This window comes from Canis lupus, chromosome 34 (assembly GCF_048164855.1).
Source record: "Canis lupus baileyi chromosome 34, mCanLup2.hap1, whole genome shotgun sequence".
Lineage (NCBI taxonomy): Eukaryota > Metazoa > Chordata > Mammalia > Carnivora > Canidae > Canis > Canis lupus.
This window is the reverse complement of record NC_132871.1, coordinates 11,977,397-11,991,867: the sequence shown is the minus strand read 5'-3', so window position 1 is coordinate 11,991,867 and position 14,471 is coordinate 11,977,397. Positions and strand designations below refer to the sequence as shown.

General features: G+C 35.4%; 1 protein-coding gene across 14 annotated transcripts in view; it reads right to left on the bottom strand.

Moving 5' to 3' along the window:
* The window catches only part of CHN1 (chimerin 1), a 223,973-nt gene that overhangs the window by 74,688 nt on the left and 134,814 nt on the right, over positions 1-14,471 (bottom strand). For 13 of the 14 annotated variants that reach the window (XM_072811013.1, XM_072811007.1, XM_072811016.1 and 10 more), the window contains one exon: positions 7,094-7,382. In XM_072811013.1, the coding sequence (XP_072667114.1) occupies positions 7,094-7,382 (289 nt within the window). Of the gene's footprint in view, positions 1-5,047; positions 5,125-7,093; positions 7,383-14,471 lie in introns of all 14 variants that reach the window. The other variant, XM_072811020.1, reaches the window with a different exon arrangement.

Here is a 14,471-nt window from a genome sequence, read left to right as displayed (position 1 = left end):
AATAAAAAAGAAATTATCAAAGATAATGTTTAAGCTGTAAAGTTTAGGTCATCAGCAAACCTACAGCATTTAGTGAATTTTCATGGAATGGTTTTAGAAGCTAAGGAAATAGAGGATAACAGCTGATTCATCTGAATTACTGAATGAAACAAAGAACTAATGTTAACAGCACACTTAAAAAGACATATAAACAAGAGCATGATCAGTTGCCATTATTGATGCCTAGAATTTCTTACTGAAAGCATCTATTTTTGCAATATAATGCCCAGGTTTGGGCATTTTTGACCATGTGTGATAACTCAGAGGAGACCCAAGAAGAGTTAAGGACTAACTTATAAAGCCATATAAAAACACTTACGTTCTCCTAACTTGACTAAGGAAAGGTTCAGGGCATAGCTATGATTTGCCAGTCTCCCAGAGGTCTAAATATCAGAGAAAGAAAAAGGACTCCAAATATAAAGGGAAATATGATGGAGCAAAAAGCAGAAGATGAACACTACAGATCCAAATCATTTAGCATGAGGTATAATGTAAGGATTTATTAAAATTAGAAAGTTTAATTTAAGAATTGCCCATAGAACTGGTTTGTGGGCAACACAGGAAACCCAGATTATTGCTTGATAGTCTCAACTTGTTTTGGACCCCAGATTGCTAAAGCCACCAGAGCTGACTTCTGTTTCACAAAGTTAACTGGATGAGCCATCAATGACTATTCCCCCACCAAAACGCTAGACTCTGAAATAGCAATTGTGAAAGAATTTCTAATAGCTTCCTCTTCCAACCCTCAAGCCAGTAATTTAAGATTTTATTTGTTTAATTGGCTCATATATACAAATCTTCCAAAACTGCAGCTGGCTTGGTAAACTACAATTTGGTCTTCTGTTGGCCTGGTTTTTGGAGCTGAGGAATTGATGTTTATCTTCCGTTTTCATCTTTCCATCTGGTTTTCCCTAATGGCTTGAGTTACTAATCCTTTCTGTGAGTGATAAAATGGAAGAATAGATGAGATTCATACAAAAAAATTTCTGGGCCCCATGTCAGTTTTCTTTAATCATTATTAGATTCTCTGGTGGGGTCTAGATTGTCCCCAACCCATGACTGATAACTATGGGGAGATGCCACTCTACCATCTTGGCTTCTTTGTACATATTCCTGAAAAGGTACATCTAGCCACCACCTTTCACAAACTATTTCATGTCATAAAAACAATTTTTTTGTACCTCAGATGCTTTATCTGTGGAATTAGGAATATTCTGAGTTCCTAAAAGAAAAAATATAAAGTAGGAAATCAACTTGAATTACCCTCTTTTCTGTCTCAGGACTGATTCTATCAGGGCCTTGGATTTGGCTGAATTCATAAAATATACTAGTTTGTTCATTTGTTTAATCAACAACTGTGTATATAAAATCCAAGGTGCTGAAACAGAAGTGAAACAATACTAAGGGACTTCAGACTTGAAACTGTAGTGAAATGATGGAATGTCATATTGATTTCTGATTCATAATTCTGAAAAACTAGTGTTTGTCTATAAAAGTGTTTTCTGTGATCTGCTGGGCTTTTAGAGAAGCAAACTCAAATCAGAGTAAATCCAATTTAATACTTACTGAACTGTAATACTATACAGATTATATAGGCAGGTTGCTTCTTGCTATCAATATACCTAAGTGCTAATTAAATAAGGTAGAAACAATGAACACATTAACATGTAAGTTCTTTGAGACAGGGCTTATATGTTGTACATCTTTCATCCCTTCCAGAGCCTAGGTTATTTCCTTACAAACAGGTGGCACGCAATAAATGTTGAATTAAACACAATTAATTTTGATGGGAGAGGAGTTAGTTCATGGAGATGAAAAGAAATGAGGACATAGGCCTCCAGATTAGACACAATTAGAAGTATCACAGCATTACTACAAGAGAAACTTCACTATCAGATGAAGGGATTAGGAACCATCTGATGTTATCTTGTGGACCTGGAGGACACTTCAAGCAATGAAAACATCCTTTTTTATTTTTTTAAAACAGTGATATAAAACTATTTATTTAAAAAAATATCCTTATGTTATTTAACCATAGGCTAAATACAAAATATAGGCATTTAATTTTATTTTTGATTAGGTACAATATAACACTACATGATTCTTATTTTATAAATTTTATTTTAAACTGTTCTCTTTTTAAGTTCATTATGTGTGCAAAGTAGAGGACAACAGTCATATAATGCCAGCCAAGTGGTGGCGTTATATGGAAGCACTTTTAGACATTGAGGTGAACTGAGACCCAGAGAGATTTAGGATTTGCTCAAGACCACACAGACTAATATATACTTATATACTGACTATGTAGGATTTTTTAAAAACTCTACTTGATTTCTTTCTTTCTTTTTTTTGTTTTTGTTTTTAAGATTTATTTATTTGAGAAAGTGCGTGCACAGGGGGTTGGGGTAGAGGGAGAGGGCAAGAGAAACCCAAGCAGACTGCATGCTGAGCTCAATCCAGTGACCCTGCACTCATGACCTGAGGCAAAACCAAGACTTGGATTCTCAACTGCCTGTGCCACCCAGGAACCCCATTACTCTACTTGAGTCTTAAGAAGGATATTAACAGAGGACAAACCCACTATGAAAGTTCTGCACAGTAACTGTAGTCTCCCTCATAAATTATTAAACTGGCTTTTTAATATAAATAGGTGACCCTGGGCACATCTGGCAGTTCTCCAAGGGCCTGTTCACCCCTGGAATGACCGATCCAAACCTTAACAAGCCACAGGGGAAACATGAGCATGTAAATTTGACTAGGAAGAGAGCGATGGATGTTGATAAGGTAGGGTTAGAAAGGAGATGAACAAGAGGAGCACAGGTTAGGGAGGAATAAGGAAGGGGGAAAAGATGGGTCTTACAAAGTGGGAAAGCAGAGAATCAAGAATTCAAACAGTTTTTTATATTGTTACTTTTGTAATGATGAAATTGAAGTATGGTTCTCTGCTGATTTCTACATTAGGATTATATGGATACAAATAATACATAAATAATGTATATATTTATATTTTATAAATATAAAGCAAAGTAAAGACTTTTAGAAAGGTTGCTTTGTGGGAGAATTAAGAAAATTAGCAGACAGGACCTCCTGTGCTCCTTTCACCATTCCCAGGGACATAGACTCTTATCACTTCATAGAGGTACCCAGAGAATTCCAGTAGGTATGGCAGTTTTTTGGCAAGGCCCTGATTACATTTCAACCTCATATTTTACAAGGCCTTTCAATACATATGCAGTCTGGTGCTCTCCAAAGAAGTCTTTAAAAAGTGGAATTTAAACATAAAAGAAATTCCTTAAGAATAAATTATTATGACAGTATGCAAAACACTGCAACCATCTCAAACTTCCAGGAGAAGAAAAATACATATACACACAGACACATAAAGGTTATTTGGCCTAGTAAAGTTCCATAAAACCAATAAATGGATTTTTCACACCCTTGTCATCACAGGTCATTGTTATATGTGAGAAAGTTTTGGGCTTAAAAGACTAAATCTAAAAGTAAAGAAGTTCTTGCCAGATTCAGAGTTCTGACTCATAGCATAGTTTCTGAAATGCAAATTACATATTTGACAGTTTATATTATTAACATTATGAGCCATTTTTAAAAGCATGGCTTTGGAGAATTTAAAATTATATTATTAATAAGTATAAAATCATCATAAAAACTGTTGCATTCAGCCATTGGTCCAGTATCTGTTGAAGCGAGCATACTATACTGACAACTTGGAAAAAGAAACTATTCAAATACAGTTCCAAGATAAATTTTGAAAAAGCCACTAATAAAAGCTGGGCTCATGGCCAGTCTGGATGCTGAAGTTAAGCCATTTTATAAGAGAAGGAAGTCCAGCTTTTCAACATGCTACAACTTCATGATTAAATTTCTCTCAATGTTTTTAAAAAATAATTTTAAATTTCTGATATTTCAAGCTGGAGAAGCAACTTAAACAGTTAATGAAAAAAATGACATAGATGTCTCTCAAAATAAATTTTTTCCCCTCACAGCAGGCCACAAAATTTCCTAGAGACAGCTAAGAACCTTCAGGTCTCATTTCCTTTGGCAAAAAACTTCCTGGCCATAAAACAATTCTGACAACCATCCACAAAGCTCAGATGCTCAACTTACACCTTAAGTACTGAAGAAAAAAAAAAAAAATCCACACGGAATTTTTATCCTTCGATTTTTAGAACAAGAAAAGATCTTAAGAGATCATCTGGTTCAGAATTTCCCCAAGTGGATTTCATGAAAACACTATTTTCCTAAATAATTTTCTGAACAGTGGCAGGGCGATCCAGATGAGTTTGGGAACACTCTAGGAGAGTCATAATACATACTAGGTTATTAGCAAAACTGAGAAGCCCACAGAAAAGGAACAGGTAAGTTAAAAAAAAAAAACAACTTTATTTTTAATCAAACCTATTTGAGCACAAAGCCCTTTTTGCAGCAAGTATTTATAATGAAAATCTTGTAAAAGTACTGTCTTATAGAAAACCCCTTATCTATGAAGAATCTGCAGTCCAGACTGGTTAGGAGATTGTCCCAAAGTGATACAATCAATTGGTAGATAAGCTAAAAATAGATCTCCCCTTTCAAGGCCCAAGTATGGTGCTGTTTCTAGTACTGTGTTCTCTCTTTCTTGTACACCTACACTCCTTGAAGGATCACAGACTAGAACAAGAACCACATCTTGGAGATCATCTAGTCTAAAGCTCTCTTGCTAAAAGTGGGGAAATACAGTCTCAGAAAAGTAAAGCAATTCGCCCAAAGTGACACATAAAATCAATTCCTATTGTAGAAACTGGAATCTAGCTCTTAATTCCAATACCAGAAACCTTTCTATGACAGTGTACTAACTCCTGCAAAATCAACACTTTTTGCCTCTGAAGAAAAGGCAAGCCCCTCATGGACAAATGGGCTTTAGCTATTCAGGACCCAGTAAAATATTTACTAAACCATACTAGTGGCAAGAGATATTTTAAATCAATTAAACACGATTGTCTTTACTTACAAATGTCATCAACTGTGACAGGGAATCAATGTTTCACCTCTTGAACAGGTCATCATCCCTGTCCTGTTGGATGACACCTATAAATAAAATAAATCTATTTTTGAGTGAGTAGATTTTAAGCCAACTAGATTTAAGATGCATGCAGTTTAAAGCAAAGAGTAATTTTTTAAATGATTCTTAATTATGTACTGCTGGAGAGAACTAGTTCCCAATGCCAGCTATTTCACTCTATGTGGCTATCACTGGCCATCAGCACAAGACAATCCAGGCAATCTAACATGTAATGTTGCCAGAATACACGGGGAATCCTGGATCCTAGAGCTAAAAGGGTCCTTTAGGCATTATCTACCTCAGTGTCTTTCCTTTGTGAATACTATTTTCACTTTGTAGGACGGACAACCAAGATCCTATGAGTTTAAACGACCAGTCCAATGAGAAATAGCTAAGTGTTGTTAGCGGAAGTCTCTTGATGTTGAAAAGGATATCCAGAACACATTAACAAAGGTTATCATTAGGCCGATAAACTCTAAAAAACCCCACATGCACACACTATAAAAATATTTCACAAATGTTAACTTAGAACAGTTTATCATAGTTGCATAAAACATATTTTCAGTATTAGAGATACTTAAATGCAAGCATTACTGAAAGATGCCATGAATGGAAAATAACCAAAAGTGAGAAAATGGGAATTAGAGAGTGAAAAGAACAATATTAAATATAGCATGCTTTTAGGATTCTAAATTCTAGTTACTTCCAAAAAAGATCTGAGTTCCTAACAAATATGAAAACCATTTTCTGTAATCTGTAATTTCAAAAGTTGGTTTCTCTGTACCCACAAAGTGCCACTTTGAATTAGATTTGCCAAAAACTAAAATTCAGGCTAGACAATGAACATCTTAGGTTTCCATTCTGTACCTAAAAACTTTAAGACAACTAGAAGTATTTTAGGATACTACACCTTGAGGTAATATGGCTGTTAAAGTAACATTACCACCAAACTCGAGTGCTTACTATGTGCCAATCACTGTTCGATTATCTAACACATACTATCTCCTTAAATCAATTCTCACAACTTGATTACTACCATTTTGCAAATAAGAACATCAAAGCACAGAGAAATTAAGTGACGTGAAGTAAGCTCACACAACAGGTAAAATGGCAGAATTTGCACACAAATCTATTTGGTGACACAATCCAAGCTCAAAGCACTATGTAATACTGCATTTCTTTAACATGGCAACTGGAGAGTTTCAAAAATATAAGAATGGATCAACACAATTCTAGTTAGAATACATAAAATTCTCCTACCTACATCCTACACAATAAAACATCAGGAAATTCTTTGACTCATTTTCTTGGGGATAAGGAGGCAAGTAGGGACAATTTTCAAAGTAAAATAATATCAATGCTAAGGATTTGAAACTTCTAATGTTAACTAAATATGTTATAAAATATGCCAAATGAAAAACTTAAGTTGTCTTTTATAATTAAAATAAATCTTCTGATTCAATTACTTCATAAGAGTCCAGCAGGAGACAAACGCTCCTGCTACTCAGGACTGACTGATTCTCAAAATAGTGTAATAGTTATTGATAGACTAAATTTAATCCTATGTATTTTAAAGTGTGGATATCTATCATTTTGCTAAAGAATAGAACTATTTATAAAGGGAATGAAAAGGCAGTTTTGATAGATTACATGACCCCCTCAATTTCTGATGGGATATAGCTATATTTTCTTGACCACAGTTATGGTTCTAACCCAAAGCCCTGAACTTTTTTTTTTAATTAGGGAGCATTTTTTTCAGCATAGTTTTAAACCATGAAACTGATGAAATAGGAAATAATAGGGAACACAAGCATTTACCTGACATAACTGAACCAGGTTTAGATATATGCAAAGCTCAGCACCAACGAAACCAGACATCAAGGAAAATGCACATCTTTTTCAAAGCTCTATGAAGCCAGCCTCTTCTGGCAGTCATGGCTTTTTCATACAGACCCCGAACAGAAGAAGATCAAGTGTGGTTTCATGGTAGCTTACCCTTTTCTCTGACACCCCATCCTGGCCTGTAGAATCTCTCTCATCATGTGTCTCTTTCAGGACTGGCATATGTTTTTGGTATGCTGGCTCTCTGTTTAAGGTTGTGTATCCTATGTGCTCATAAATTGGGTTTATCGTCATCTTGGCAATGTATTCTGCTGCCTTGGTTTCAATATAGAGAGTAATCAATCCATCAGTCACCAGATCGTGGATGGACTCAAAGCGCTTCTCCCCAACGAAGTGCTTTCCATCGTAGTACAGCCTGAAGTTTCTGGTTTGACTTCCAAATCTGCCTCAATGAAATGGGAAAGATGTTTTTAAGAAAAGTAAGCAACTGAATTCTTTCCGAAAAGAAAAAAAGAACAACAAAAAAAAAACTATTGCTTTGTTTGTGTGTGTCTTCTTTGTTAAATAAACTGTGGCTAATTTCTATAAATCGTCTGGAATATAGAAAATAAAACTTTTTAACACAAAGAATGAATTTGCAACAACTAGGGATAACTAGCCAAAAGCATGTCTCCTCTAGAAGGAAAAAAATGTTCTTGTTTGTCTTTTTAAACCACTTCATTATCCTGTAGGAAAAACAAGGAAAATAAAGCCCATATCCTATTAGAACACATTCTATATTCAATTGGTCAACTCCATCATGGATGAAATTTCTATATTAACATGTTCTCTTCAAGTTCATCAATAAAAATATTCAACATACTACGGACCCCATGATTCATGTCTTTTAATGGGAAAGCTCCCTTTAGGGCTCACCTAAGTATGATGCCAGCAACCCATTTAAAGTAGAGCTGATTCCAGAACCTGAGCCATAGAGTAGGGCAAGAGAGCGACAGACACATATTTTTGTGATTACTAGCCATGGGTCAATGACTTGCTCTTCCCTATTACAGAGTCATTTTTCTGTGTCTCCTTGTTGAGTCTAAACAAGAAATATCTACAATATATATAGGGCATAGAAATCATATACTACTAGACTATAGATATTCGGTTCTCACTTTTTTTTTTTCCTGTTCTCACTTTTGGGTCATGCTTTGGTGACATACTTTAAAAACTGGAGAATAATGACTTTAGTTTTATGATAATTTCAGTATTTTGCTTCCTGACTTTATGAAAGCTGATGCCAACAGGCACCAACAGCCAGTATCATGGTTTCCCAAAGGTGGTCTCAAGTGAGCCTAATTAAAAACTAAACAAATTAGAAATAGTGTATTTATTTTTATTGTTAAAAACACACAGAACAACAACAAACCAGAACAGATAATCTAGAACCAACCTGGCATTATGATCATGATGGCCCTTCTACTAAAATAAAATTTATCCACATTTTGGTTCTTTAATAGCAATTATATTTTGACTTATACTCAGGTGAATGATCCATATAATTCCAATTTCCCATTCTCCACTTTCCTGTAATGTTATAAATTTCTCCTGAGTAAATTTTCATTATAATGAAAGTCTAAAAAACTGGAAGGTAAAATTTCTACACCAAAATTAAATGTAAAAGTTTTTTTTCAGTTTAATATGCTGCTTTTATAATTTCCTTTTTGCTAATATATATCTGCTTTTGAGAAATAAACATGGAGAGCCATTTTATAATTTTTATAAGATTCTTAAAATAATCACTCATAACACTGTTTAACATGAAGTCCTTTTATATTTCAATTATATTCAGAGGCATTTCAATGAAGGAATAGTCCATTTTACTCCTTCAGAGCCTTATAATTTTACAGTGCATATGACACTTAAACTTAAGACTATCCAAGCAGTGGTGGAAGGCATTTGTCACTTGAATTTCTTCTAAAATCTGAGCAGTATGGGAACGTTGGGCAGAAGGAAAGATGGCTGGCATAGCCTCATGTGGGTTGGGATGGTTAGACTGAAAGAGCAGATCTCACAATGGGTCCCTCTTCACAATGGGTCTATTCCTAAGCCAACCAAGGAGAGGATTTCCTGGCTACCTCTAGGTATTGGGCAAAAAAGACTAAGTAAGTTTGTCCTTTTCTCTTTATCACAGCAACTTCAAGAAACCCTACATACAATTCCCAATTCTTCCTCAGCTGGCACTTCAGCTTTGGGCTTAAGGTACAATCAAACTTCAAGTCTTAAGGAAGGTGATCAGATAACTAAAGTAATTCATAATATGGGTTGATTTAAAACTTAACCTCAAAGGACAAGAAAATGAATTTCCATTTTGGAATTAGGATTGATTTTTTTCTAAGAAAGCTGCATTATTTTCACTACAGGAACTGTATGCTTTCTTTGCCTACCCTGTACCGCCCTCTCTTTCACTTTGGAGGTTACATAAAGAACAGCATCACAGCAGAGACCGGCAGAGTTGTCTTCTCTTCTGTGATTTGAAAGGCATGACAGAAAATCTTTGAGGAGGGTGGGGAATGGATGTGTCTCGTCTACAAATAAGAGCCATAAAAAGAGAGATGCCAAATCTAAAGGGCGAAGAAAGAATTCATCCTTGTAAAAGTTTGCCACTTACAGACTGTCATTTATGCAACATTTAACAACACACCCAGATAGTTCAGAATAAAGTTCCTGTTCCCTTGATTACCTCAATAGGAAATAGATATACATAAAAACAAGCCAATAGAAACACAAGATGAAACATGGAATTTTATTTATTTATTTTTAAAGGTCTGTTTTATGTTTGTTTTTGTTTTTGTTTTTTTTAAGTAAACTCTGCCCTCAATGTGGAGTTCTAACTCATGATCCCAAGGTCAAGAGTCATATGTTCTACCAACTGAGCCTGCCAGGTGCTCCGAAATGCTGAATTTTAAAGAATTTATCTTCAGTTTGATTTCTAAAAAATTATTATAAAAATGTGTATAGCCTTGATCTTAAATGGAAAAGGTACATTTCTTTGCAGTGATTCGTGAAAGCAAGTCAATCCAATGTCTCTGTCACAATATGAAAACCGAGGAACTCCCTGCTTAAATAAGGTCTCAGAACTACTGCTTATGTCCCAAGTACAAAAGCGCCCTTGCAGCCTTGAAATTAGATTTGACCAGGGAAAGAAAGGCAAAATGTGGGTCCTGTGTGTTTAACAGAAAACCTTAGGTTTTGGGACCAGACAAAATAAGTTTAAATCCTGGAATGGCCACTTTTTAAGCTGAGTGATTTGAGAAAATCCTTCTTCAGATTCTGCATCTAGAGAACAGGAATCACATCATCTTTCTCTACCTGGTTGTGAGGATTACATAAACATATTTAAGTCAAAGCTAAATACATATACTAGGTTCAATGAATTGTAGTTCCCTTTCTCCTACTGTTAGGCCTCTGCAGAGAATGACAGAACATGTATCAAACAATAAAGTAAAACAGAAAAGAGAATAAATATGCATTGTAGGAGGCTAAATAAATAACTGGTAATCCAAATAACTTGTATAGGAACATCTCCGCACTGGTTGGTTTTATAGTCAACACATGGCAAAGATGACCTCTTTGTGAATTTTTTCAGATGTCCCTGAATAAGTTTATATTACTGGTGTAACAGAGTGGAACTACAGCAGAATGCAAAGAGGGGAGGAAAAGAGAAGCAATGTATCTTTGCACTGTGGCTTGTGAGTCAGGTATTGGAATTCAAAGGCGAAAGGTCAGCCAATGTAGTCATACTAAACGCGGGGCATGTTAAGTGGATCTGGTGATGAGAGTTGAATTTCACACTACAGAGCACTGATTTGTAAAAACTGCTAAGGCTAAACAATTTTCCTCCATTTCTATAGGAAATTTTTTCTTTTCATTTTTTTCTTATATTTATTATCTGCATTTGCCTTTGCTTTTTTATAGCTGTTCACTCTTTGGTGAACATATCTGAAGCTGTACAGGGCCAACTCTCCCCTAGAGAGTTCAACAAAATTCATTTTCTTCAAAGTGGTACTATAGTTAACAAATAGAGAAGAGAGACTGGGATAATCTGCTTTGAACTGCTACTGTTGTAATACATAATTACCACTTTCTAGAAATGTATTTTTCTCCAGTGATTTCAGGTTTTGGTCTTCATGTTTTAAAGAACTGTTTAATGCACCCAGCTGCATTCAGATGAATTTCAAAATACATAATCCTAACATATAGCTTTAAAAAGTGAACAAAACCCTTAATACCACCCTGTTTTTTAGAAGTAAATTGTACTAAAAAAACTCAGTCTAGAGGTACAAAGTGATGAAAATATGTATAAGGAATAGCCTTTGGGATTTTGCTTTACTTCTTCTAAAACCAAAAATTAGTTCTGATTTGAGGTCAAAGTATTTGAAAATATCTCTTCAAAGGAAAGCTCCAAGCTAACAGATGTTTTCTCTTACCAAAGAAACATATACAACACACTTGTGTAAGTCAACAATAAAATGTTAGAACTATTTCCAGAAACCAACATGTAAGAACAGTTTTATTTGTCATAAATACATATTTGTGTATTGCTTACCAAAGTCAAAGAAGCTAATCAAATGATGAAATACAAGTATCTCACAAATTTAATTGTCAGTACACTCTTGAAAGAAAGTTTAGAACAAAAAAAAAAAAAAAAAAAGTTTAGAACAGAGACAAGAATATGACAAGGCATTCAGTTAAATACCAAAAAAAGGAAAGGCTTAGGAAGAGAGAACGGAGCTATATGCAATTTAAAAATATTTTCTCCATCGGAAACCTTTGTTAGGATACTACATTTGTCTATCTGGCCATGTAATTTTGGGGGTGAAATGAGGCAATAGTATTAAAATGTGTGAACTCGTGATGATATTCCCTTGGCACAGTAAATCACCTTCAGTGAACAAAGCAAGCCAATGCACCTAACTAAACCTCCAAAGGTGACATGAGGTAAGCTCTGGAAGGTGGAACTGACATGGAAGAATTGGATGAAGGTCTGCGTAAGAAATGGTAAGATATCCACCCCCACCCCCACCGATCTTTTCTGGTCCTCTCTCCAGTGCCACCCCTTCCCCCACTCTGGTGGAAGACCTAAACCTTATTTTCTGGATAGGATAAAACAAGGACACTGTGAACTGGGGGACACTAGACAGTGTTGAAGGGAGAGGTGCTATCCTGAAAATTAAGTGAAAGTTTTACATATTGAAGATTGAATCCCCCATCTTTCTTTGCTGCCAGATTCTCAAAAGGCTTGCACTTTTTCACGATAGGAGACTGGAAAATTTTGCTCTGGCAAATCGCATCCGCCCAACTGAAAAGACTTAAGAATAGAAACATCATCCTCTACTTGGCTGGTTTCTTTTAAGCTCTCAGAACTACAAGTCAGCTTTTTAGTGCCAAATAAACTCAAATATGAACAGTTAGCCAAGGCCCACCTGACGTCTGAGGGAAGACTCTCTCACGAAGAACAGAGATAAACAAACAGAATGAAAGTAAGTTGAAGGAGAAACACTAGGATGCCATAAAAAAGTAACAAATATAGGACACATAGAAAAACTGAACCAAAACCAGGAGTTGGGATGCTCATCGACCGAACCACCCAGGCACCCTTTAAGAATATAAATTTAATAATAGAATTTAATGATGAGTTTTTAAAGAGAATGAGGTGAGATAATAGAGCTAAGAAAAAAAACAAGTACCAATATAATTACTACAACTAATAAATAACTAGAAATGACAGAAAATAGCATCAACAGGATTGAAAAGCAAATCGATGGCATAGATAAGGCTTAAACAACTAAATGGATAGCTAAGAAAAAATAAAAGGGTAAATCAATTGCAGTGTACATGATAAATACAGATGACTAGGAATCCAACATAAAAATTGTACCTCAAATTCAGATGCCAACACACGGAACAGAAAAATTATTCAGAAATAGAATTCGGGAAATACTCCAGGAAAGGAAAAAGGAACTGAATCTCAAGACTGAAGGAACACTCTGTTTCATGGATGAGTTTATAAAAATACTATCAACACTAAAACAAATCCTGGTTTAAATTACTAAATTTGAAGAGTAAACAAAGAATTTTTCAGATAACCAGGCAGGAAACAGTGTCACTTTCATATAAGGGATTGAGAGCAAGATTGTTCTCAGACTTCTCTACACTAACAATAAATGTCAAGAAACAGTGGATTACTATGAAATACCGAGGGTAAGAGAAAATACACTGAGGATATTCTATCTAAACAAGCTGTCGTTTAAACAACAGAGACACAGTCTTGTTATAAAGTTATAGCTTCCCTAAAGTCTTGAGAAGCCAATGAATGCTAATGTCAGATTTTTGGTGCCTCTTTTTAAAAATAATACTGCATGTAGCAGCAATTTAACTTTTTAGAATATTGATGCCTTTAAGAAATGCCTATAATTTTGGGACGCCTGGGTGGCTCAGTGGTTGAGCGTCTGCCTTTGGCTCAGGGCGTGATCCTGGTCCGGGGATCAAGCCTCACATCAGGCTCCCTGGGAGGAGCCTGCTTCTCCTTCTGCCTATGTCTCTGCCTCTCTCTCAGTGTCTCTCATGAATAAACAAAATCTAAAAAAAAAAAAAAAAAAATGCCTAGAATTTTACTTAAATTAATAAGTGACCATTCTTACACAAGAACTATAGTTATCAGAATTTCACTTCCATGAAATGCAGGGACTCTTTCTTAATCATGCACTGATGAATGAGCTTCCTATATCTTTAGGAAACAATTAACAGAACTGTTGTAATGAAACCCAATTCGAGTGAAAGCCTGGTAAGCGGAACCAGTCTTGATGACCTGTTCCATTACACTAAATGGTCTTCATAGAGCCCAAAGGATCAAGCCTTAAAAGTATCTTAAATTCAGGGAACAGCTTATTCACCAGTAAAATCTCTTTTGTTAATAATTTTAGTGAGAGGACCTTGTATCTTGAAATTTATAAAATCTTTCTTGTCTTCTTTCCATACCTAGTCATTCTTGCCAACCTGCAACTCACAGCCTTTCTCCCTTCTATCATAATCTCTTAAACAACAATTGTTATACAGAATGTCAAGGATAAGTTAGTGGATGTCACAGTCAAAACAAGAACAAATAAAAACTCACTGGTATATTGTACTTGTAACACAGTCACTGATACTGTTTTATCTGACTAGTGATTCAGTGAGGTTAGAAAAGATCATTTATTTGAGCAAGTATATGTTAATGTCATTCCAAAGTAGAAGTTTTGTATCATCAAAAAACATACCTCATATTTCAATGTACTGCTCAATTTGATAGTTAGCTAAATTATAATAAAGATTTTAAAAATGAGGATATGTTAAGATAATAAAAGGCAGGGATGCCTCGGTGGCTTAGTGGTTGAGCGTCTGCCTTCAGCTCAGGGCATGGTCTCAGAGTCCTGGGATCGAATCCCCTATCGGGCTCCCTACAGGGACCCTGTTTCTCCCTCTGCCTGTGTCTGCCTCTCTCTGCCTC